The sequence below is a fragment of the Petaurus breviceps genome, unplaced genomic scaffold (genome assembly GCF_028583685.1).
Source record: "Petaurus breviceps papuanus isolate PSGF00001 unplaced genomic scaffold, PetGlider_PUasm1.0 90650, whole genome shotgun sequence".
NCBI classification, from domain to species: domain Eukaryota; kingdom Metazoa; phylum Chordata; class Mammalia; order Diprotodontia; family Petauridae; genus Petaurus; species Petaurus breviceps.
In genome coordinates, this window is record NW_027187299.1 from 1,685,007 (window position 1) to 1,708,382 (window position 23,376).

A 23,376-nucleotide genomic window follows, 5' to 3' on the forward strand; every position below is an offset into this window, starting at 1 on the left:
TTAACCCATAAACGCCAAAGACAAAGTAAAAAGTTAGTGGGGCACTCTGTTGGAAACGGATTCAGAAGAGTGCCGTCTGGCCCCTGCCTCCGGGGTGAGAAGCAGCAGACAGCAGCAGGTGCAGCGTGGCTGCTTCCAGAGTTCCTGGCCTGCAAATCTCCAAGTGATCATTCATAGTTTAATCACTCTTGCTTCAACTTGCTTGGATCTGGATCATGGTCTTGGGTGGTGATTCTGGGGTGTGTGGCCAGTGTGCCAGAGCTTGTGGGGGCTGCAGAGAGGGCAACCAACTAATAGCTCCTGCAGTTGTGAAAACCCCAGCAATTTGGGACAAAGCTCTCTCCATTCTGTAAGCAGAGTTCTAATGTGGCAAAGAGCTTAAAAGTCAAGTAATTGGCTGGCAATGTGAGCAAATAGAAGAAGTGCAACCAGACCATACAGTTCTTTTTGGGGGACAAAAAGGATCAAAATATGGAACTGGAGGAGAGCTACAAAGTCAGAACTCCTGCATCAAAAGCTTCCAAGAAAAATATGAATTGGTCACGGGCAATGGAGAAGCTCAAGAAGCATTTTGAAAATGTAGTAAGAGAAGTGGAGGAAAAATTGGGAAAAGAAATGAGAATGATGCAAGAAAATCATGAAAAGCAAGTCGACAGCCTGCTAAAGGAGACACCCAAAAATACTAAAGAAAATAACACCTTAAAAAGTAGACTAACTCAAATGGCAAATGAGACCCAAAAAGCGAATGAATGAGAATGCCTTAAAAAGCCAAACTTGCCAGATGGAAAAGGAATTTAAAAGACTCACTGAAGAGAATAATTCCTTCAAAATTAGAGTGGAGCAATTGGAAGCTAATGACTTTATGAGAAATCAAAATGCTGTTAAACAGATCCAAACAAATGAAAAAAATAGAACACAATGTGAAATATTTCATTAGAAAAACCATTTACCTGGAAAATAGATCTAGGAGAGATAATTTAAAAATTATTGGACTACCTGAAAGCCATGATCAAAAAAAGAGCCTAGACACAATCTTTCAAGAAATTATCAAACAAAATTGCCCTGATATTATAGAATCAGAGGACAAAATAGAAATTGAAAGAATTCACCAATTGCCTCTTGAAAAAGATCCCCAAAAGAAAACTTCTAGGAATATTATAGCTAGATTCCAGAGTTCCCAGATCAAGGAGAAAATACTGCAAGCAGTCAGGAAGAAACAGTTTGAGTATTGTGGAAACACAATGAGGATAACACAAGATCTAGCAGCTTCTACATTAAGGGATCAAAGGGCTTGCAATATGATATTCCGAAGGTCAAAAGGAGCTAGGATTAAAACCAAGAATCACCTACCCAGCAAAACTGAGTATAATGCTTCAGGGGAAAATATGGTCATTCAATGAAATAGAGGACTTTCAAACATTCTTTTTTTTTTTTTAAAGCAATTGGGGTTAAGTAACTTGCTCAAGGTTACACGGCCAGTTATTATTTCTGGGTGTGGTGCTGAGTATCTGAGCCCGGATTTGATCCAGGTCATCCCGACACTGGAGCCAGTGCTCTTACTCGCTGAGCCACCTGGCCGCCCCTAAGCAATTGGGGTTAAGTAACTTGCTCAAGGTTACACGGCCAGGTGTTTCTGGGTGGGTGCTAAGTGTCTGAGCCCGGGATTCGATCTCCAGGTCTTCTCAACACTGGAGCCGGTGCTCTTACTTGCTGTGCTACCTGGCCGCCCCCAATTTTTTTTTTTTAAGCAATTGGGGTTAAGTAACTTGCCCAAGGTTACCCGGCCAGTTATTTCTGGGTGTGGTGCTGAGTGTCTGAGCCCGGGATTTGATCTCCAGGTCGTCCCAACACTGGAACCGGTGCTCTTACTCGCTGAGCCACCTGGCTGCCCCTCAAACATTCTTGATGAAAAAACCAGAGCTGAACAGAAAATTTGACTTTCAAATACAAGAAGCAAGAGAAGCATGAGAAGGTAAACAGGAAAAAGAAATCATAAGGAATTTATTAAAGTTGAACTATTTACATTGCTACATGGAAAAATGATAATTGTAACTCATATGACTTCTCAAGTTGAGGATAGTTGAAAGGAATATATATTATATATATATATGTATGAAGGTGTATGTGTGTATAAACATATATGTGAGTGTGTGCATATGTGTGTACAAGTATACATAGACAGAGGGCACAGGATCAGTTGAATAGGAAGGGATGATATCTAAAAAATAAAATTAAGAAGTGAGAGAGGAATATAATGAAAGAAGGAGAAAAGGAGAGATAGAATAGGGTAAATTATCTCATATAAAAGAGGCAAGAGAAAACTGTTACAAAGGAGGGGAAGAGCAGGAACATGAAAGGGAATGGGTCAACCTTACTCTCATTGAATTTGGCTTAAGGAGGGAATAACATACACATTCAGTTATGTATCTTACCCTACAGGAAAGCAGGAGGGAAGGGGATGAGAGGGGGATGATAGCAGGGAGGGCAGATTGCGGGAAAGGGTAGTTAGAACGAAGTACTTATGAAAAGACAATGTCAAAGTAGAAAATAGAATAAGTGGGGGGTGGGATATGATGGAAGGAAATATAGTCTTTCACGATATAACTACTATGGAAATGTTTTGCATAACTACACATGTACATCCTATGTTGAATTGCTTATCTTCCCAGTGGGGGTGGGTGAGGAGGGAAGAAGGGAAAGACTCTGGAACTCAAAAGTTTCAAAAAACAAATGTTAACAAAAAAAATTTTTTTTTAACATGCAACTAGGAAATAAGATATACAGGCATTGGGGTATAGAAATCCATTTTGCCCTACTAGAAAGTTGAGGGGGAATGGGTGAGGATATAAGAGAGAACAGATTGGGGGAAGGGGTATTTAGTAGGCTCGCTATTTTGGGGTGGGGGTAGGGGAAAGACGGGGAGAAAAATTTGTAATTCAAAATCTTGTGGAAATGAAGGTTGAAAACTAAAAATAAATAAATAATTTGGACATATTTGCTATCCGAACATGAGCTGAGTTTAGTTCTGAGTGGCTCATCTCTTCTCTGAGAGGCTGCCCATAATGTTTGATAAATGTTTTGGGTATAGCATCTCATTAAGAATGCTTACTAAAGTGTGTAGAGGTTGTGATCTGCATTAATGGTCCCATATCCTGGCTCTTGGTTGCATTAAATTCATTATGATTTCATTGAGAGAGATCAGAGGGCACATTTTATCTGTCTGTTTATGTATATATGACTATATGAAGTAATTGATATTTTTTCCATTTCTTAGCTTTGTGACTGGTTACGGGTTAATGAGAACTACTTTGGAGAAATCCCCAGCTGCATTGGCTTTTCTGGCAGGTGTTCCTTAAATGTATATGTACAGAGACTGGTACAAGACTATATTAAGTCACCTACAGTGGAAAGTAAGTTGGAAATCATTTTTTCTTGATAAGTATAATGAAAATATTTTCAAGAGGTATTAAACCATTTCTGCAAGTGAAATCTGGGCTTCACACAGTTACTTGCTCATTGGTAGCAGTAACTTATTTCAACTCATTATGGAGGCCAAATGTCAGTACTAGACTGATCTTTGGAAGGTTGCATCATGACTTCCATCACTGCTAGTGTCTGCATTTCTAAAAGGGTGTTTTCGGGGAACTAGACAGCACTATATTATATGTGTCTGGTTACTAGTCTGGCTATTTTTATAAATATATTCCTTAAATATCTGAAAGAGAAGGAGGTATCTGTTAAGAGGAGTGCTGCTTTGCTTTTCTTTGTGCATGTTGAAGGATTTAAAAATGACAAATATATTTTATTACAAAAATGGATTTGAGAATAAACAATTTTTGAGCAATATCAAATTTTTTAATTTGTACTGATTATTCCTTGTATATATCAAAGCATTAACAGTTTTATTGATAAACTTTAAAGTCATCATTATTTCACTTTAATCCCTCTTGAACTCACATCCAGAAAAGAACAATTAGCAAATTCATTGATTAGGATTAAATAAAAAGTTAGATTAAGTAGAGCCTAAAGAAGAGAAGGGAAATTACTAACTTCATATAACTAGAGGGTTCTTGTTATATGTAAGAAATATTTGGCTTATTGGTATGTCTTCAGAAATCATGATGGGACCAGTATGTTGGAAGGTACTGGGGAGAGACGACACATTTTGGCTCGGGATAAAGTACTTAATAGTCAGAACTGTTCAGAAATGACATGTGCTGACTCACAAGAACATCTTTCATTATTGGGAATTAAAACATGGCCTGAATTCTCACTTGCCAGGGATGTTGTAGAGTAGGGGTCTTTCGTCATTTTTGTGTCATGCACCCCTTGGCAGTCTGATAAAGTATGTACCTTCCTTCTCAGAATCATGTATTTTAAATGCATAGACTAAAATACATAGGATTACAAAGGAAACAAATGTTAGTGAAAATAAAGATGTAATTTTTTTTATCCCACTCAAGTTTACAGACCCCTGAAATCCGTCCATGGGTCTGTGTATCTCATATTAAGAGCTCCTGTTATAAAGGGAATTCATGTACAAGTTAGGGAGGAGATTGGTCTAGGTGGTCTCTAGGATTCCTTCCATCTTTCAAGGTTCTATGGATTCTATTTGCTTTCCTGTTATCAAGGCTACTTACTTGTTTTAAATAAGGTATTCTTTCATTAAAAGGATTACCTCCATTAGTGTTATGATTAAGTGATAATTTGCATGAATTTTACATTTTGATTTCTCACCTTTTATATTTGCCAGCAGTGCCACAGAACAGGTTGTAGTTTCATATATTGTCAAAGACATATGGTCTTTGCTAATAGATGGTTACCTTTTCTGAATAGTACCCTGCTTGCTTCCTTGGTGGAGTATTCTTCTATTGTACAATAGTCCATGTATTATATAAGTTCTGTATATCCATTAACTTAGGAGATTGTTTTCTTTGCTCTTATAGTAAATGAATTTTAGTATGTGTTTCTGCTTAAAATAGCTTAAGCAACCTAAATTTATGGGCATACTATTTTATTATCTTGTAATGTGTACCATACATTTTCAAATCTAATTAAATATGTAAAGTTAGTGTATGAGATTGCTGTTAGGAACAAAGTTTGTTCCTTAAAAATTTAAGGAGTTGAGATCTTGATGTGTGACTAGTGACTGATGGAAATTAACTTTCATAATTTAAATTCTTTGGTGATTTGAAAGGGAAAGGGAACAAATACCATTGACAAGTAAGAACTGAGAGGCAGTGTGGGGTAATAGAGAGCTGGGCTTAGGAGCCAGGGAGACTTGGGTTCAAGTCCCACTTGACAGAATCCTGATTGTGTGACCTTAGGGATAGTACCTGACCTCATCTAAGTGGTCTAAGCTCTAACACTGTAAATTGCTGGAAAAGCATTGACCTGCATTTGTAGAGGGAGTTTCCTCATTTGTTAATTCCCAGTACAAATGAAATCACAACTCCAGTTCCTGTCCTTATGGTGACAGCTGTATGGGCCAGAACTTGAATGGTTTTGACCAAAAACTCTTGCAAAACTTGGGGAGTACAAAAATTAAATATAGTGGTTTTCAAAGTAGGTTATATAGCTCAGAGCAGAGTTAAATTGAGGTTTTGAAAATGAAAAGATGTTCTATTCTAAAGTTGATTTTGACTCGATAGAATCATCAAGCTAAAGCATCACCATGCTAATTACTGCATCTAAAATAACTTTTGTTCTGATTTCTCAAAGCGGCCAATGCAGAAAAGAGAAACTGTAAGTTAAGAACGTGTCTGTGTCGGGCAGTAAGTAACAGACCTTTTTTTGTTTTTAAACACCAGACGCTTGATATCTCTCATTTTTCTATTCTGAACTCATTAAACAGCAAAAAAGACCACATTTCCATATACAAAATAGAAGGAAAGAAAATTACATGTGAAACTGTGACCCTTTATTACACACAGCTTGCTTTGAAAATGTTTATCACAAATTGAATATGAAGAACATACCTTCTTCCAAACTTGTTCTTGAGGGCAGTTAGTTGCAGTAACCCTAGAAAAGTCATATTGTGGTTCCTGCTACATAGACCAAAATAAAATAGGTGCTGTTTTTGAAGATCCTCTTCTTGGGCTATACAAATAAACTGAAGGAAGCCTTTGACATCTGCCTTCAATTATAGACAGAATGCTTTGGAAATGAATAGATGTAAAAGTTTAATTGAGCTTGGATTAACTAGCTATAGAGATCTTTTGTGATTACTTTGGAGTAGCCTGTTTTGTACCAAATATAGTCAGCATATCATACAAAACATTTTGGTCAAAGATCACATTGTACCTACTTGAAAAGGGATTAATAATCCAAAGAATCCATTAACAGTGAAGTATGTCTTATTGCAGCTATAAACCCAGTTGTTAAGATTCTGTAATTAGACATAATACATTTTTGAGTGCTGTCTCTCAGAGTTAAAAATCCTTTTTTAGAGTGTTTTGGAACTTCCCTTATTCACTGCGCATCCCCTTCCTCATTCCCTCCCCCCCACAAAAAAAAGTTTTAGAGTTTGAATTATTAGTCTAACAGCCCAGATTATTCTTTATTATCCTTTTTCTTTGGGAAACATTATCAAGTGTTTAAGAATTTAGTATTTCTGCAGTCTGTTTTAAAAATCCTGCTAGCCAAAATATTGTTTTTAGACTTGTTGTTTAGTCTCTAAAATAATTGAAACCCCAATGTCTTTCAGGGATGTAACTAACAACTGTTCTACCTCCTTCATGAATTTTCCCTTATTCAGACCTAAAGTGGTGAAACAGGATTCAGAGATCTAGGGAAACTTCAGTATCTAGTCTTGACTCCTTTGTTTTACAGATGAGGAAATAGACTGGGATATTAAGTGCTTACATAAAGTTAACCTAGGTAATATTAGGAGTAGAACCAAATTTGAACCTAAATCTAGTGTTCTTTCCTTACATGAATTATTGAAAAAAATGAAATTTTTGGAGGAGGTGGGAGCCGGAGTCCCATGGAAGTCCTGTTTCTACCCCAAAAATGAAATTAAAAAAATTAAATAGTGTTCCAAATGCTAGAGATACATGTAGAAAAGTGAGATAACCCTTATTCTTGAGGAGCGTATTCTAATAGGGAAAGGCACCATGTATAGAAAGGTTTATCTGCAGGACAGGTGGATAAAAGGTCTGATGGTTCTGGCAGGGCAGATGGTAATGCCTTTTCTTTAATGTCATTTCCATCAATGAAACCATATCTGCTTCCTATTGTGAGCCATTTGACAGTGCTAAGGACCTGTACTTCTAATTAAGTGTAATTTTATACTTTGTACCCATTTTGTCATTTTTTTTTCACAGCCCCTCTTGTACCATAATTTATATATGTTATTTCATTTGACATAACTGAGATAATAGGTTATGTAATAATTTTAATAGTTGAGGAAATGGAGACACAGAGGTTAATTTATTTGTCTGGCTCAACCGCGTAGTAAAGTAAGTCCTAAAGCTAGGACTCAAACGCAGATCTGTTGACTCCCAAGTCCAGTGTTCATTTCCCTAAACCATACTGCCTCTTTCATGTCCTTGTGTTCTAGACTACTCCTTTAATCGCTGAACATATTTTATATTTCTTCTCTCCACACTTAAGTTGTACTTTCTATACCTGGCTTCATCTAAGTCTTACTTATCCATCAGTTATCAATTTCATGACACCTTCTCTATGAAACCTTCCCTTATGTCTGCTCTATCCAGAAGGGGTCTGTGAAATGACATTGCATCATTTTTAACATTCATTTAGCAGTCACTTATTGAGTACCTACTATGTGCAGTGCACTATATTTGCTTATTGATATGTACTTTTTACTGTAAGCTAGATTGTAATTTTCTTGATGTTTAGTATTATGTCTTAATACTGTTTGACTAGCTCAGTGCCTTGCAAACAGTAGGTGCCTAGCAAATGTTTTTGAATGAATGATAGCTAGATTTTTAAAATCAGTTTTTTATACTTGCTTTTGTATCACCTAGATTTCTCCCTGCATCCTTTGCTTTCTGTTCCCAGAGAACCATTCCTTATAACGAATGACTTTAAGAGGAAAAAAAAGGAAAAGAGGAATAAGAGGGGGAAAAAAATCAGTAAAACCAATCAATACATCCAAAAAAAAAATCTGATGTTATATGCAGTGTTCTTTATCCATGAACCCCCACAGCTTTGCTAAGGAGTGGAGAAGATGTCTTCTCATCTCTCTCGGGGCCATGATTGTTCTTTATTTTCACAATATTAATTTTTTATTGTTTTGTGGTGATTATTTTCATTTACATTCATGTAACTGTGTATATAATTTTTCTAGCTCTGCTTACTTTGCTTTGTGTTGATTCATATAAATCTTTCCTTGTTTCCATTTACTTATGGTCATCATTTCTTATAATCAAAAAGCATTTATTATACTTAAACTATGTGCCAGGTTCTGGGAGTACAAAGAAAGTCCTCTCCCTTATTCCCCTCAAAAAGACCCCCAAAACTCCAATAACAAAAAACTAGTCCCTGCCCTTAAGGAGCTCACAGTGTAACGGAAAAGATAACATGCTATGTTTAATTCCAAATTAATTCCCATTAACTCCTGGAGGGCAGGGGCTGTCTTGCTTATTATGCTTGTGCTAAAGTGTCTTATAACAGGTGTGACAGGTATGAATATTATTTTTAATTGATTACATGCTAACCATTTATAGTCTTGTATGTATTTGGTATATTTAGGGAATTTACTTGGATAGTTTATTCTTTTTAAAATGAACTGTTAGAATGTAAATTCTGCTTTATTTAATTTCAGTTACCTTTAATTCTTTTCTAGTTTTACATTAATATTACCTTGTACTATTTTACTTACTGTTTATGAAAATTTGTCATATGAGAGATATTAGTAGGTTAACCAAAGAACTGAGTAATAATTGATTCACATATATAAATTTGATTCTAAGGCTTTACAAGCTTTAAATATTATTGTTCAAGCAGGAGGAAATTGCTTTATGCCTGATTGGTATGAAGCTAAACTTGTTGCTCTGATGATCCTGCTTGCTGCAGATGTGGAGGAAATGAAAAATAAATATAGGTAAGTATGTTGCTTTAAAAAGAAAGCTAATCAGATCTGTGTTTCCATTCAGATGATAGGATGCAGAGGTTTACTCATTAGGTTTGCTTATGGCATCAGGGGTGGGATGACTAGCATCTTTGTCTGCCTATTAGGAAAATGTTCACAATTAATCAAAGTGATTTTGAAGAATAGCACATTAGTCAATTTATGGAAGAAGAAAAGCTGTGTACCAAAACAACAAAATCATACAGAACATACAAATCAGTATGATAAAGGCTAAATGCTATATATACATATATATAAAATGCTTTGTATACCAAATACAGAATTACTGTATGCAAATCCCTAAAGTTAACTAATACCACAGTTGAAATTTCCTGAAATTTTCCCCTCCTGAAAATTTGTATTTTTAAAAAATTTTGGCCATTAAAGAAGTAAAAGGAATATTTTATAATGTACATATCTTGTGGAGAATATGAACAGTTCAAAATGTATTGCTTTGAAGTTGCAAAGTTTCTTTGTTCCTGGTGATCTGATAAAGCAGGGGCTGTGGACCAAACTAGGCCACAAATTAAAACTTTGTTTTTTACATTTTGAAATACAGATTTATTTAAAAATGTAAAAATAAGGTATTTTAAAATGTAAAAATCATTCTTAGCTTATGGGCCATAGAGAAAGAAGCAGGTGGGAGATTGAAGTTTGCTAGCCGGTGGTATAAACACAGTTCTATATTGCTTAAACTGTTTTTGCTAGAAATTTAAGTTAGAAAACATTTAATGTATTTGTGATCCCTCATTCATGGTAGTATTTTGACTAAAGTGTTTTGTAAACTTTGAAGTGCAATGTAAATTCAGATTTTATGATTGTTATATTATTAGTCATAGGTACTTTTGAGAAATAATGAAATAAAGGTTTTGAGCTACTTTGTTCTCAGATTTTGTTTACTATATATATATAATTTATTTTATTAGCACTCTAGCTACCAAAAATTTTCTTAATAGGAAAAAAATAATATAAAACTGAAACTTTTATTTTTTAAAATAAAACTAGTTGTAGGGTTTCTTTTGCATTCATATTTATTTGGAGATTTGGAAATGAGTATAGGATATATGTAACTGTACTTTCCTTCTACAGTGAAAATTATTAAACTCACTGGGGGCAGGGAGGAAGGGGAAAAAGTATGATTGAAATGGGAATTTAGGAAGACCAGAATTAAAGATCTACCTACACATGAATCATGTAATTTAAATTCTGAGGCTAATTTATAATATAGATTAATATTTAGCAATTTTAGGGAGGCAGTTCCCTAAGTTGTAGGTTGAATGGGATTTGTCTACCTTTAAACACTTATTTTACGATTTTATTTCTCATGTATAGTGAAAGGAAGAAAACGCAGAATGAATTAAAGGCTGTCTTGCATCCTCTTATGGATGTCCTCATGAAGCTTGGCACAAATGCTTACATACCCTTGCTGAAAACTGACAGATCCTTACAGTTGTTATTGAAGTTATTACAAACTTGTTTATTGAAAGGTTCCATAACACAAGATGGTAAGTGCTAAATTTGGTTAGTTTTATGGTTGGGCTGCTTATCATGTAGGTTTGGGTTGAAGGAAAGAGAGAAAATATAAGTGACTATCTTTAAGTATTTTAGCATTTAATTTTTTGAGAATACGCAATTTGTCAATGTGGGGAATCCGACGTCTTAGACGTAGAACTTAGACATCTATGTCTAAGTAAGTTTTTAGGTGCCTAAATGGGGAAAACAAACAAGCAAAAAAAGGAAAGAAGCCGCTTGTGAGGCATTTGCTGTGTTGTGCACTGTGCTTATCAGCAAAGGGGACTAAAAAACAAGTAGGATACTTCTTCCCTCAGGGGGCATTCTGATGGGGCAGATGACACATAGAGTAGAACTGGGGTTAGGATTGGCCAAGAATGGTGGGGTTGGGACAGCTAGGTGGCATAGTAGATAGAGCACTGGCCCTGGAGTCAGGGGGACCTGAGTTCATATTTGATCTCAGACATTTACAGGCTGTGTGGTAAGGCTGGGCAAGTCTGGGCAAGTCACTTAATCCCAGTTGCCTCACCCAACCTCCTGCCTCTCTCAAAAAAGAGAATGGTGGGGTGGCCTTGTTCCAGACAAGATAAGGGGAGAGGTCCCTTATCAGAGTCCACAGCCCCAAGGCAGAGCTGAGTTCAGGTGGGAGCAAGAGGAAGCCCAGAGTACGTGGCATGTTTTGAAAAAAAAAATGACTGACATAGATGCTATGCCTCATCCAGGGTCACATAGCTACCAGGTGTCTGAGGTACGATTTGAATCCAAGTTTCCTGCCACACTGCATTTCCTTGTATTTTAGCTAGCAAAAATTTTATAGATCTGTGGTTCCTTTTCCAGATAATTATAATGTCATTACAATTTACAAATTAAAAAAATTAAGTGACATATACTTGTTTATGAGATGGTGCTAGGTGTTATTCTAAACAGATTAAAACTAGGTAATTTGTTTTTATAACTGTTGGTATACATTTTAACAGACATGATCCGTAGAGGAGGTGGTGGCAGTGGTTGTAATTTATTTTTTCTAGCAATTATATAATTTAATGGGTTATAGTGATAAATCACATACAAAATTCTATAGACATAATTTAAACATTAAATACAAGCACAAATTAAGGTATTTATACTTTTCATAAACAGGGAAATTCTTTTCCTTTGTATTTTATTCCTTTATTTTCTCCCAGCTACATGTAAAAACAATTTTTAGCATTTGTTTTTAAAACTTTCAGTTCCAAATTCTCTCCCTCCCTACACCTCCATACCCCCATTGAGAAGGCAAGCAATTTGATAAAGGTTATACAGATGTGGTCATGCAAAACATTTCCATAATAGTCATGTTGTGAAAGAAAACATAGACAAAAAAAAAACCCTCAGGAAAAAAGTAAAAAAAGTATGCCTTAATCTGTATTCAGACACCATCAGTTTTTTCTCTTGAAATGGATAGCATTTTTTATTATAAGTCCTTCAGAATTGTCTTGAATCGTTGTATTGCTGAGAACAGCTAAGTCATTCACAGCTGATCATCTTACAGTATTGCTGTTACTTTGTACACAGTACATTTCACTTTGCATCAGCCCACGTAAGTGTTTCCAGGTTTTTCTGAGAGTATCCTGCTCATCGTTTCTGATAGCACGATAGTATTCCGTCATAATCATATACTACAATTTGTTCAGCCATTTCCCAATCGATGGGCATCCATTCAATTTCCAATTCTTTACCACCAAAAAAGAGCTGCCGCAAATATTTTTGTACATGTAGGTCCTTTTCTTTTTTTGTTTTTTGTCTCTTTGGGGATATAGACCTAGTAGTGGCACTGCTAGATTAAAAGGTATACATGGTTTTATAGCCCTTTGGGCATAGTTCCAGATTGCTCTGTAGAATAGCTGAATCAACTCACAACTCCACCAAAAGTGCATTAATGTCTCGTTTTTTCCACATCCCCTCCAACATTTCTCAATTTCCTTTTCTTTCCTATTAACTAGTCTAATAGGTATGAGGTAGTACTTTAGAATTGTTTTAATTTGCATTTCTTCAGTCAATAGTATTAGAGTCTTTTTCCCTGTGTCTATGGATTACTTTGATTACTTCATCTGAAAATGGTTCTCTTCATCTGAAAATGGTTCTATCATATCTTTTGATCATTAATCAATTGGGGAAAAGCTCTAATTTTTATAAATTTGTCTCAGTTCTCTATACGTTTGAGAAATGAGGCCTTTATCGGAGAAACTTGTGTCAAAAATTTTTTCATAGTTGCTATTGCTAACTTGTATTTCCTTCCATTCTATTCTTCTCTCCACCCCATTTATTCTATTCTCTCCTTTCACCCTGTCTGTCTTCAAAAGTGTTTTGCTTCTGACTACCCTTTACCCTAATCTGCCTTCCTTTCTATCACTTCCCCCCTCTTTTTTTCCCCTTCCCCTCTTACTTTCCTGTAGGGTAAGATAGATTTCTATACCCAATTGAGTGTGTATGTCATTCTGTCTTTGAGCCAATTCTGATCAAATTACTCCTTCTCTCTTCTCCACCTTCCCTTCCAAAACTTTTTCTTGTCCCTCTTATGTGAGATAATTTACCCCATTCTTACCTCTCCCTTTCCCTTTCTCCCAGGACATTCCTCTCTCACCCCTTAATTTTATTTTTTCAGATATCATTCCTTCATATTCAACTCACACCTGTGCCATCTGTCCATTTATTTATTTATTTTATTTTTGATTTTTGGAGGGCAGTTGGGGTTAAGTGACTTGCCCAAGGTCACAGGGCTAGTTTTTGTGTTAAGTGTCTGAGGTGGTATTTGAACTCAGGTCCTCTTGACTCCAGGGCTGGTGCTCTATTCACCGTGCCACCTAGCTGCCCTGTGTGCCATCGGTCTATATATACTTCTAACTGCCTTAATAATGAGAAAGTTCTTATGAGTTACAAGTATCATCGGGGGAAATTGTTTTTCGTGGAGTAATGAAAAGAGATGGTCATGAGAGTCACTTTTCCAGACAGTATTGTGAGTGAGGGAAATAATCATTTAACAACAAAATAGCTTATTAAAGACATGATGAAAGTGTGCAATAGGAACAGGCAGACTGTGTTTTATACCAGATCACATCATTGCACTCACTTAATTGACTCAAGGGTTCAGATAATGTGTAAGATCCTCCTCTGCACATTGTTTACTAAGCATAAAAAAATTAGGTTTTATAAAAAAAAATAAAATACCATCTTTATGGCTCTTTTCCAGCGAGGTTTCTCTTATGCATATATTAAAATCTTAAAAAATTCTTTGAAAGATGGAACAGAAGGTAAACTTTGTTTTACCTCTTTACAAAGAGGTAACTTTGTTTGAATATGTATGCTTACCAAAAGGTGTTTTCTGGATGATGTACAGCACGGAGTCCAAATAGAAACAGGATTCCCCCGTAGGTGGTTAGTTCTCAAGGAATTTTTGTTTGTGGATGACATCAGGACCTGGAATGTTAAAGAGAATCCTGTCACTCAGAAGAGTTTGGCCTAGTGATCACCAAAGAAAAAGTCAGATAGATAAAGATGTTGTGTAGTCTTTTATCCAGACTATACCAAGCAGGTGGATGGACAGCCTACATATACAGTGTGTTCTTCAGTCACTCATATACTAGATCTTGGACAAATGCTGCAGATGGACAATGAAGTGACTCAAAGCTGAAAAGGAACGGAGTAAATTGCATTGTTATTTGGTAAATTGCACAGTGCTTATCGTAATGCCAAGCTTCTCCCTGAAACAAAACCCCAACTTTTTAATATTAGTACTATTCTAGTGATTCTATGTAGTTACAAATGATGAAATGCCAGTCTCCAAAGGATCAGAATTATAAATCATTCAAAGGGCAGTAGACAGATGCGTGGTGGGAATGGGTAGGTTGTAGCATGTTGCCAACAAAATACTGTGCACAAGAAGTGGTACAAGGACGGCATCATAGATGCACATGATTGGAAAAGGACATGGTCTGACCATGTATTAAGAGGAAAGGATAACAGATGGATATCCCATATGCTCTAATGGTGTCCATGTGATATCTAGAGGTCTAGTGGATAGCTCCCAGTATGTTAGATGGACCCTGTAGAGAATTTATGAAAAACATGATAAAGACAAGTGTTACATAGGATGAGAAAGCACAGATGGATTCTATCTTCATTATAGGGGGGAATTAGATTGGATCATGGATCCGCTAAAGTAATGGAATGATAATAGTTTCTGCTTATATTTTGGCTCATATTTTATTATTTAATTCTCACACAACTCTGATGTTACTGATCTTTATTTGACAGATGAAGAAAATCACAGGTTAAAAGTGATTTGTCTAGTATTATGCAGCTTATAAATGGTGGAGTGGGAACTTTAAATCTAAAGGCCTGTTTCAAGTCCACAATATACTTATTCATGGCCATCTTTGGTGAGGCTCTCAAAATACTTTAAATATTTAAATGTACTTATTCACCTGTGACTTACTTAGTTACTTGACCTTTCTGGAGACACCAATGAAATTGGAGGTGGAAAATTAAGGTCATAGAAAAGAGAGGTGAATGTGGTGTCATAGTTAATTACTTATTTCTAATTCATACTGGTCTATTTAATTTGGAACATTAGAAAATTTGATAGATAATGTAAGTGGTTTGCCACTTTCCTTCTCTAGGTGTGTGTGTGTGTGTGTGTATGTATGTGTGCATGATATTCTTTTTTAACAGATGAGAAACTGAGGTAAATGGGTTAAGTGACTTTATGTAACACAAAATAGATTGTGGAAGATAGTAAGAAGGTTAGAGGAATATGGGGGCTCAGATGAGACAGAGTTTACTTCTGGAGGTATTGGGAAAGATTACATGAAGATAGCATTTGAAATGGACCTTGAAGGATGGACTGGGACTCAGTAGATAAGTAGTGTCAAGGGAACGGCATAAGCAAAGGAGCAGAGGTAGGAAAGTGTGGGACTTATAGTTCATAGAATGATTTATAGAACATGGTTCCTAGAGACAGAATGGTCCTTAGGTATATTCTGGTTCTACTCTCTTTTATAGGTAAGGTTACTGAGACCCAGAGGGAGTTTAAGTGATTTGTTCACAGCTGCACAGTGTAAAGGCAGAGCAGGAAATATGGAACCTGAGTCTTCTGAGTTCACACCAGTGCTCCTACCTGTATACCTCACTGTCTTTGAGATTCCACACCATATTTCAGGGGATGTTAAATGCTGTGAATAGTTCCCTGCCTCTGCTAAAGTCAGTCTTCCTAAAGCACAGTCTGACCTTGTTATTCTCCTATTCAAGGAGCTTGACTGGCTCCCCACTGCCTCTAGGATCAAATTAAAAATCCTTAGCTCATCATTTAAAATCTGGCTCTGGTTGCTTTTCCAGACTTATGTTTTATTCTTTCTTTTATTATTTATTCTTTGCTTCAATCAAGCCAGAATCTGCCTGTTTTCACATTCCATCTTTACTACTTGTAGTTCTGCCTTCTTGGCTAATCTTACATTCATATGAAAACCTATCAGTTACTGGAAGATGACTGTCATGTTCCTTTAAGTCCTTCTTGTTCTATTGATCACCATTTTTCTCATTATTCTAGTTTTTCTAAATGCCTACTGACTTTTTGCTGTTATTTCTAAAAAGTTATTCCTAGAACTAGACATAGTGCTCCAGATGTAATTTGACTAGGGCAGAATTCAGAAAGACTATCACTTCACTTGTTCTGGATACTACCTTTAAATACAGCCTTATAATAATTCTAGATTTTTTTTGACTGCTACAGAACATTGTTGATTCACTTTGAATTCATAGCCTTCTAGAGCATTAAGATCTTTTCACAGAAGTGGTTAACTAGCTGTAACACACTCCCATCCACTATTTGTGAAGTTGATTTTTTGAAACCAAGTATAGCATTTTACATTTGTTTGTTTCAGTTGTGTCCAACTCTTGTGATCTCATTTGGAGTTTTCTTGGCAAATACTGGAGTGGTTTGCTGTTTCCCTCTCCAGCTCATTTTTTAGATGAGGCAAACAGGGTTGAGTGGCTTGCCCAGGGTCGCATAGCTAGTAAGATTCTTAGGCCAGATTTGAACCCAGGTCTTTCTGATTCTAGGCCCAGTACTGTGTCCGCTGCACCCCATAGCTTCCTGAGACTTACATTATTGGTCTTTGATTTAATTTCAGTTGATTTGGCCCAGAGTTTGATATCTTTGGGTCCTGATTGTTATTTACTGTGTTAGTGATCTCTCTAAACTTTCTGTCATCTGCTGCTTTGACAAACCTGCCCGTTGTTTTGTTTAAATGACTGATAAAAGTGCTGAACAGAAGAGGGCTAAGGACAGGTCATTATAGACCTCTCAAATTGACATTCGCCTATTAATGATTCCTTTTTGGGATTGATCATTGAACTAATTCTGAATATACTTTACTGTAGTGAAGTATATGTAGATTGACTCTTTGTCTTGTCTCTAGGGATAGCATTAGAGACTCATTTGCTTTTGCTTTGCTGATCTAGGTACATCATATTTATGTTATTCCCATAATCCTTCCTGTCTACCTTGTCAAAAATGAAAACTCAGTACAGGATGGACTTTTAGAAATCACCAATTCCAGTTCTAAATGCTTTCAGTGATTCCTTTAGTAATGGGCTCTAGAATTTTGACAAGCCAACTGGCCTATAATTTAAAGATTATATTTTTTCTTTTTTTTAAAGATAACACTTTTCCTTTCTATAATGTTATATCAGCTCCCCCATTTTTCATAATCATTCAGAGATCATTGATAGTAGGTCAGTAGCTTATCTACCAGGTCTTCAAGTATTTTAGAATGTAATTTAGCTGGACCTTGATTTATCTGGGACATAGGCCCCAGATAACAAAGATTTGGAGCTAGAAAGCACCTCAGAAGTTATCTAGTTAAGCTCTCTTATTTTACAAGTGAAGAAACTTAGACATAGAGAGGTTAATGACTTACCTAAGGTCATACAGGTGGTAAGTAGCAGAACTGGATTGGACTGAATCTGTTTGACTCCAAATTCAACTCTTCTCTAACTCTGCTGTCTTATTCTCTCCTTACTAATATTGGGTTGTCACTCCATATAAGGCAGAAATTATTCTACTTGGCAAAGAAAACAAGCAAAATGAGAGTTGACTGGCTGTTGTGAATTAGCATCCCAGGAACACCAATGGAAAGGGTTATTCCAATCTTTTTTTTAATCCTCCTCATTGTGTCCATTTCCTAAAGATATTTAACAAACCATTTCCTTTAGACAACTTTTACTTTTCCTTATTCTTAGAATTGTGTCTTTCTTGGGCTTTCAGAATTTCATTCTCGAGAAAATTCCTCTAGGGGTTAATTATTAGTAATCATAGCATCCTAAATTATAATGTATGTGCTTAACTGTCTTTCATGTTGTATCCTTCTTGTGGAATATAAGCTACTTGAAGTTAGGTAGTTATTCATTTTCAGTCTCCTCAGAGCCTTGCACATAGTAAATGCTTAATTAAATTGTATATTGCATTGAATTGACTTAGTTCATGACATCTCACCTGTTCTTTTTTTGAATTTTTGAAATCTCTTCTCCTAAAATCTAGAGTACATGTCATGACTACCTTACTTTCACTTTAAAAAAAAAACTTTTCCAGAATTTATTTTTTTACTTTTAGTTTTCAACATTCATTTCCACAATCTTCCTTCACTTTAGCATGAATTCTATGAATTGATGTGGTCACTTCCCATTGAAGATCTCTTCATTCACATCCAGGCATTTTCACTGACTCTCCCCCATGCCTCGAATTCTTTCAAGTCCCATATAAAATTTCTACAGGAAATTTTCTGATCCAATATAATTCTAGTTCCTTTCCTGTGTTGTTTACAGTTTATCTGGTCCATAGCCTGTTTGTACATAGTTGTTTGCATGTTGTCTCCTTCATTAGGCCGTGAGGTCCTTGAGAGCAGGTACTATTTTTATATTTCTTTATATTCTCAGTGATTTTGCCTTTCTTTGTGTTCTCTGTGCTTAGAACTTAGTATGTACTTAATAAATATTTATTGACTGACTGGCCAAAATAATTTCTACTCCAACAACCAGTTCTTCTGGTTGGTGAGAATCAGATTCTGAATAAGCTTCTTTTGTTGTTTTCTTCAACTTTTGAAGGATGAAATTATCACTGAAACAGTCTTGGAAATTTGTACTTGCACTGTTTTTGGCATAGACAGCTCCAGCAAGATACTCAGACATTTGAAGTTCTCTCCCTCTTATATCATGTTTCCTTGTTAAGGTTGTGATTTGTTGCTTTAACTTAGGCATTTCCTTTTTGTCTTCATGTATAATCTTTTGAGAGTGTCACTTCTGTTTTGGTATTCATTGATAATTACCCAAATTCTTTCCACTATTTTACTTCCTGCTTCCTGTGTCTGCATATCTTTTTAAATATACCATGCTGTGCACTTTCCAACCTCTGCTACTTTTACCTGTCTTATTCCTTTTGAATAAGGTTTATACTTACTAAAGACTTATTTCTGTCACCAAGCCATAGTAATGCCTGAGGTCAAATCTGTTTCCTTGTATTAGAATCTCCAGTTTATTTTACTTACTGCCTATGCTTGTGTATTCATATATATAGCTATCTGAGGCCACTTGTTTTATTGGGGTCTTGTCTCTTGGAGTTGAGACATACACAATATGGCCATTTATAATTCTAGTACTATTGGGAAAAGACCTAAGTATATGTTAAATCAAGCTTACTTTTTACCATATGCTATATATTTTAGGACCTGGCTAGACCTGATTTGTATATCTAATTCTGTGTAATAAGAAACCTTAGTAAATATTTATAATAGCAGTTATTGTGGTACCAAAGAACTAGGGAAAGTGGGTGCTCATTGATTGGAGAATGGTTGAACAAATCATGATATATGATTATAATGGAATGTTACTGCACCACAAGAAATGATGAATGTGAATAATTTAGAGAAATTTGGGAAGACTTTGTGAATTGAAGCAAACGGTGAAGTAGAACAAGATAGCAATTTGCATGGTGGACACAATAATATAAAGAAAAACAGTGTCAGAAAGATTCAGAATTCTGATCAGTGACTAGTGACATCATACTGAAGGATCCCTCCTTTCTCATCAGAGAGATTGTGGAGTAGAGCTATACAATGGGTCATACATTGTTATAAGTTGCCAAGGTGTTGATTTGTTTTGCTTAATTAAACTTCATTACAAGGTATGGTTATGCTATTGTGGGGAAGGTGTCCTTGAGAAGTCTAGTGATATAAGAAGACAGCATCAATGAGGCAAACCAACAAAAACACTTGGTCAGAAGGGGTTTCTTCTGTTAGAAAATATCCACATTTTTTTCCCATTTTTCTAATGCTTTATTAATTTCTGATTTACATCATTCATTTCTGCCAGATTTTGAGTTACAAATTTTTTCCCCATTTTTCCCCTACCCACCGCTCCAAAATAGCTGTCCCACAGGATATCCCCTCCCCAATCTGCTCTCTTCCATATCTTCTCCCATACCCACTTCGACTTTTCCAGTAGGGCATGATGGATCTCTATGCCCCAGTGCCTGTATATCTTATTTCCCAATTACATGTAAAATAGTGTTAATAATAGTAAATATACATATTTTAAAACATTTGATTTTAAAACTTTGAGTTCCAGATTCATTCCCTTCCTCCCTTGTCACCCACCCTTACTGGGAAGATAAGCAGTTCAGTATAGGTTGTACATGTGTAGCTATGCAAAACATTACCATAGTAGATATATTGTAAAAGACTGAATATATTTCCCTCCCTCTTATCCCACCTCCCACTTGTTCTATTCTCTACTTTGATCCCATCCCTTTTCAAAAGTGGGTGCTTCCAACTTCCCTCCCCCCCCCCAGCCTGTCCTCCCTTCCATCATGTCCCTACTCTCTTGTAGGGTGAGATACCCTGTTTAGTGTGTATTTCATTCCCTCCCCGAGCCAAATTCAATGAGAATAAGGTTGACCCATTTCCTTTTGCCTTCCTATTCTTCCCCTCCATTGTAACCATTTTCCTTGCCTCTTCTATATGAGATAGTTTACCCCAATCTGTCTCTCCCCATCTTCTCTCATTATATTTCTCTCTCACCTCTTAATTTCACCTTTTAAGTATCATCCCTTCCTGTTAAATTGTTCCTGTGCCCTCTATCTATGTATAACTGTAAACATATATACAAACATTCACATATGTATTCATATTCCAGTATACCCTCTGATATAGAAATATATATGTATATATATATGTATATTTCTATTCCCTTCAACTCTTTTCATACTGAGAAAAGTTTTATCAGTTACAGTTATCATTTTTCCATGTAGGAATATTAATAGTTCAACTTTGATAAGTTCCTTATGATTTCTTTTCCCTGTTTACCTTCTCATGCTTGTCTTGCTTCTTGTATCTAAATGTGAAATTTTCTATTCAACTATGGTTTTGTCATCAAGAATGCTTGAAAGTCCTCTATTCCACTGAATGACCATATTTTCCCCTGAAACATGATACTCCATTTTGCTGGGTAGGTGATTCTTGGTTTTAATCCCAGCTCCTTTGACCTCTGGAATATCATATTCCAAGCCCTTCAATCCCTCAGTGTAGAAGCAGCCAGATCCTGAGTTATCCTGATTGTGTTTCCACAATATTCAAATTGTTTCTTCCTGGCTGCCTGTAATATTCTATCTTTGATCTGGGAATTTTGGAACCTGGCTATAATATTCCTAGGAGTTTTCTTTTTGGGATCTTTTTCAAGGGGTGATCGGTGGATTCTTTCAACTTCTATTTTGCCCTCTTGTTCTAAAACATCAGGGCAGTTTTCCTTGAGAATTTCTTGGAGTATGATTTTTAGGTTCTTTCTTTGATCATAGTTTTCAGGTAGTCCAATAATTTTTAAATTATCTCTCCTGTATCTGTTTTCCAGGTCAGTGGTTTTTCCAATGAGATATTTCACATTGCCTTCTATTCTTTCATTAGTTTGGATCTGTTAACAGCATCTTGATTCCTCATAAAGTCATTAGCTTCCATTTGCTCCAATCTAATTCTGAAGGAATGATTCTCCTCACTGAGCTTTTGAGATTCTTTTTCCATCTATCAAATTCAGCTTTTTAAGGCATTCTTCTCCTCATTGCCTTTTTGAGCCTCTTTTGCCATTTGAGTTAGTCTGTTTTTTAAGGTGTTATTTTCCTCAGTCAGGTTGTTGACTCTCAATTCGTAATTTTCTTGCATCGTTCTCATTTCTCTTCGCAATTTTTCCTCCACTTTTCTTATCTGCTTCTTAAGGTCCTCTATGGCCTGTAACTAGTTTGTATTTTCCTTTGAAGCTTTTGGTGCAGGAGTTCTGACTTCACTGTCTTCCTCTTGTTCCATGCTTTGATCCTTTTTGTCCCCAAAATAGGAGTCTAATGTTGGATTGCTTTGCTTGATTTTCTTCCTTTGCCTGGTCATGTCGCCGCTCAATTTCTTGACTTTTGGGCTTTTTGCCACAATATGACTCTGCCACCAGATGGGGGAGCTTCTTTCCAAATGCTGGGGTTTTCTCATTTGCCAGAGGTATTAGTTGGGTGCTTCCTCTGAAGACTCCACACACTCTGGCAAGCTGGTCACACACCCCAGGACCTATACCCTAGACTGCAATCCCGACCCAGGCAGGTTAAAGCAAGAGCAATTACCCCTCAGATTGGTCTCTTGGTCCCCCTACAGTCTGCAGGCCAGGGGCCACAAGGCGGCTATGCCGCAGCCCTCAGCAGCTTCTAGTCCTGGGGGCAAAAGCCTAGGCACTTCCAACTATTGGGTCCAAAAGTCCACACTGCACTGATCTCTCACTTTGTTCTTAGTATCTATGTGTTGATAATTCTGGATCACCATAGCTGCTGGTGATCTGGAGTCCTTCCAGCTGGTGGCTGGTCAGGCCTGCCCTGGGGCTAAAACCCTGGTGTGGAGCTAGGCTCTGCTCCCAAAGAGCTGTGCTGGCCTATTCCTGCCGGCCTACTAGGCTGTCCTCAGTGGGTGGTTAGCTTCTCTATGTCATTTTGTGGGTTCTGTAGCTCCAAAGTTTGTTTACAGTACCCTTTTACATGGATTGGAGGTGGTGGGAGCTGGAGCTGCAAGGAGGTCCTGTTTCTACTCTGTTATCTTGACTCCGCCTCCAGAAAATATCCACATTCTTAAGAAAACATGTTTGGTATTTTGAGAGGGCATTACAAATCCTCTGATTCTCTCAGTGCTAAACATAAAAAGTAACCTGGTATTCTCTAGGTTGAAGTCGTGGGCCCCATGTGGCCCCTCTACTGCTTGTAACCTCTGGCTACTTCTGAGTCCCCTACACCTCCCTACGCCCCTCAGTCTGTTGGTGAATGTGGCAGAATGAAGGTTATGCACTTGTCTCGTGCACTTCTTTGCTCTCTTGGATTATTCTCACTTGTACTCTCATTTGCTAGGTACTCTCATTTGCTTGTCTTTTGGCCATATGTCAGGACCTGACCCTGAGTCCAGCCATTACCCACTTAGTTTAAAAAGGGCCATACACACTTTTTGTATTCACTAAGAACAGAAACATTCAACTGCTACTATTACAGAACAATTTTTTAGGTATACAAATTATAACTTAGTCACTCTGTATACTTCTTTATCTATCTATCCATCCATCCATCCATCCATCCATCCATCCATCCATCCATCCATCCATCCATCCATCCATCCATCCATCTATCTATCTATCTATCTATCTATCTATCTATCTATCTATCTATCTAT

At 36.6% G+C, this 23,376-nt stretch overlaps 1 protein-coding gene across 6 annotated transcripts in view; it reads left to right on the forward strand.

Annotated features, from left to right (window-relative positions):
* Positions 1-23,376, forward strand: part of TARBP1 (TAR (HIV-1) RNA binding protein 1) — a 110,052-nt gene that overhangs the window by 26,369 nt on the left and 60,307 nt on the right. For 2 of the 6 annotated variants that reach the window (XM_069064842.1, XM_069064845.1), the window contains exons 10-13: positions 3,275-3,410; positions 5,722-5,745; positions 8,971-9,070; positions 10,430-10,602. In XM_069064842.1, the coding sequence (XP_068920943.1) occupies positions 3,275-3,410; positions 5,722-5,745; positions 8,971-9,070; positions 10,430-10,602 (433 nt within the window). The remainder of the gene's footprint in view (positions 1-3,274; positions 3,411-5,721; positions 5,746-8,970; positions 9,071-10,429; positions 10,603-23,376) is intronic. The other 4 variants (XM_069064843.1, XM_069064846.1, XM_069064844.1 and 1 more) reach the window with 2 other exon arrangements.